General features: G+C 45.6%; 1 protein-coding gene across 2 annotated transcripts in view; it reads left to right on the plus strand.

The window, feature by feature from the left end:
• The first annotated feature begins 621 nt into the window (after positions 1–621).
• The window catches only part of SELENOK (selenoprotein K), a 6,964-nt gene continuing 4,668 nt past the window's right edge, over positions 622–2,917 (plus strand). For both annotated transcript variants that reach the window (XM_017525502.2, XM_017526206.2), the window contains exon 1: positions 622–860. In XM_017525502.2, coding sequence (XP_017380991.2) covers positions 842–860 — 19 coding nt within the window. In that variant the 5' untranslated portion in view covers positions 622–841. The remainder of the gene's footprint in view (positions 861–2,917) is intronic.

The raw sequence follows: 2,917 nt of genomic DNA on the forward strand, positions 1-2,917 counted from the left end.
GACTTGAGATGGGAATGAAATGGCCACGTTCCACGAACAGAAGCAGCCCAGTAGCTGGAGCAGAGTAAACATCCATGGTATGTGGTCCACATTTAGTAAATGCCCAAGAAATGTCTTTTAATTCATGTGTCACTGCAGTGGTCACAAGCAGTCGCCATCAATAAGAAACCAGCAGAGACAGGGCCTACAGTTAAATTTATTTTTCAGCAGCCTCACATAAGGCTAAGGAAAACTCAGTTTCTGGTGAACCCAGGTAGACATGTTGATTTTAAAGAGAATGAATATACGTATCTAGGAGGAGCCTGGCAGTATGCTCCCAAAGGCGTGACAATAAAGTTCCTTACAGTGTAGAGTCACCACTCTCCTACCAAATCTTACAAGCTCAGCACCCTCAAAGGTCGACACGTCTGGAAAATTCGGAAGCGTTTCTTCCTGTCAGAGGCCCTTCAAGGCACTTCATACAGGGCAGCCTCTCCTACCCCGACCTGGGGTCTATCAACCGACTAGAAAACAGATCCCCTCACTAGGCGGCGCGAACGAACTCTCCACAAATAAGTGGGATAGAGAACTGGAAACCGCGGGCTTACAGGGCAGTCCTTAATGTCATATCCGGTTGTCCGCTGGGCCGCCTCCGCCGAACCGGAAGTTGCGGGCGTGACGGGACAAAAACGGCCGTCGAGGGCGTCTCTTTCAACAGCCAATGGGCTCTGCCGACCTCCGTCCACGTCATTGTTTTGTCTAATCACGGCCTGTGACGCTCGAAGGGAGGGGCACAGAAGGAGGTACGGAAACCGAGAGGGGCCAGGCGCCCAGTCGCTCCGAAGCGGGGAAGTGGGACAAGATGGTTTACATCTCGAACGGTGAGTTGAGGGCGGGCTGTGGCTTCGACCGCTGACTTGGGAGGTCGGACCCTGGGTTCCTTTCATCGTCGCTCGCTGAGTCCTGGGTCCGGTGCGGCTTCCCTGGACTTAGTGCTCTGAGGCCAGGCAGAGCTACGCGAAGTCGCCCCGGCTTGCGGCGAGTCAGCAGATTGTCTCAGAGCTGGCAGTCGGGGGCGGAGGTCCCGCTGGCCTCACGCTGAGTACTGGGAGCCTAGCACCCTCGCCTTCGTACAGCAAGCGTTTGATTGTGGATTTGCGAGGGTGGTCTTTCCACTCGGGCGTCGGTATCCTTAAAACGACGTAAGGATACCGACGTAAGGACAACGACGCCGACGCTGTACACGTAGCGCTTGTGCTCTGGGCACTGTTTCAGTTATTTCCTTATCGTCACATTCAATCATGTTTTACGGGTGGAAACTCTGAGGCGCAGATAGATTAAATAGCTTGCCCAGGATCACAGAGTTAACAGTTAATGGCCGAGTCGGGATTTGAACCTAGGTAGGCTGACGTCAGCATCCTTGGTATCAACTGTGCTGCCTCTTTCTACAACGTGTAAAAAGACTGAGCCGACCTAGGATGGTAATTAGAGTAAAGCTTTGAATAGGCTTTTTCCCCAGGAGAGGGTAGCTAGTCATACATGGAACTTTTTGCTCGAATTTCAAGGGACACAGGAAGAAGTACTGTCCTTCCCTAGGAGCAAGTTAATTATTACCGGAATAAAGAATCTGAGAGACTTAATTCTGAGACTCCGCAAAGAAGATGACCGGAAAGGAGGGACATGACTGTCTAAGATCAGCACTAGAGCTGCCTGCCCACCTGTTTGACTCAGGTGAAATTCTTTGGCGCAGTTTTAACAGGTAGTTGTGGATCACTGGAACTAGGTCTTGGTTCTATTTGAGTCATCTGTTTTTCTCCAGAGACCAGTAACGTAGCAGAGAAGCATTCTGGCTAAGCGCACTTTGGTATTTCTTGACTTTTAAAAATCTTCCCTCCTCATCTCTCACTTAAAAATCTTTGGAACAAGTAGATCAATGGACACTACAGAAAAGCATCAAAATTTCATCTTAGTTTTAGGCGCTTTCACACTTCGGTTTGTTTTAGAGCCTGTTTTATAGCCTTTGTGATGAAAGCTTAAGGCTGGAAGCTTCTGTATGAATTGTTGAATGATTCCTTGTATTTGTTGTCTTACTGTGTGTTCATTATTTCATTTGGTCCACAAAAGTAGCTGATTAGGGCCTTTATCGCACTTAAGAGTTGAGAAATGGAACTGCATTCCAACACCTTATTTCTCTCTGGAGATATTGGTAGAAGGAAGATTCTGCCTTCAGAAACTAGGTGGGAAAGTGGAAAAGCAAGATAGAGCCACAGGAAGAAATGTCAGTTTCCAATTAGATACACCTTCTTAGGGTTGTATTATCAGCACTTAATGAACAAATATCTTTTTCTTACTATCAGATGACTTTTGTTTTGCAGCAATCTTATGTATTGGCTAGCCCTGGAATACTGTTTGTCGGAGAAGGAGAAATGTCACATCAGCCAACGAGCAAAGCTAGTAAGAGACAGAGAACTAAGCCTGTCATCCACCCTCTAACTTTTGTAGCCCCTTGCTCTCAGTAGCACAGTGAGAGCTTAGATCCAAGTGGTTATCTAAAATTAAGCCGGTGAAGAAAAGAGGAAAAGTAAAACCCTCGTGGAGGGGGTAGAAGTGAGTGGGGTGAAGCCCTTGGGATGATGGAAAGAAGAGGTAGTTGACAGTTATTCTTCCCCCCAAATATTCTGATGTCTTGATTTGCAAAGCTGAAATTACAGTGTACCAGCTTATGTTGTAGCATCTATTAAAGTGATTTGAAAAATAGATCCAGTTTGCTTAAGATAAAACTAGAGTCTATTATTAGAAACAAGAATATGCTATTATAGAAAATGGTGGTTATTTTAATGAAGAACAAGCCAAATTCTTTTTAGTACTTAGAGCATACACACTCTTTTTTTTTTTTTTTTTTTTTTTTTTTTTTTTTTTTTTTTTTTTTTTTTTTTTT

The sequence above is a fragment of the Cebus imitator genome, unplaced genomic scaffold (genome assembly GCF_001604975.1).
Source record: "Cebus imitator isolate Cc_AM_T3 unplaced genomic scaffold, Cebus_imitator-1.0 Scaffold0, whole genome shotgun sequence".
Classification (NCBI taxonomy): domain Eukaryota; kingdom Metazoa; phylum Chordata; class Mammalia; order Primates; family Cebidae; genus Cebus; species Cebus imitator.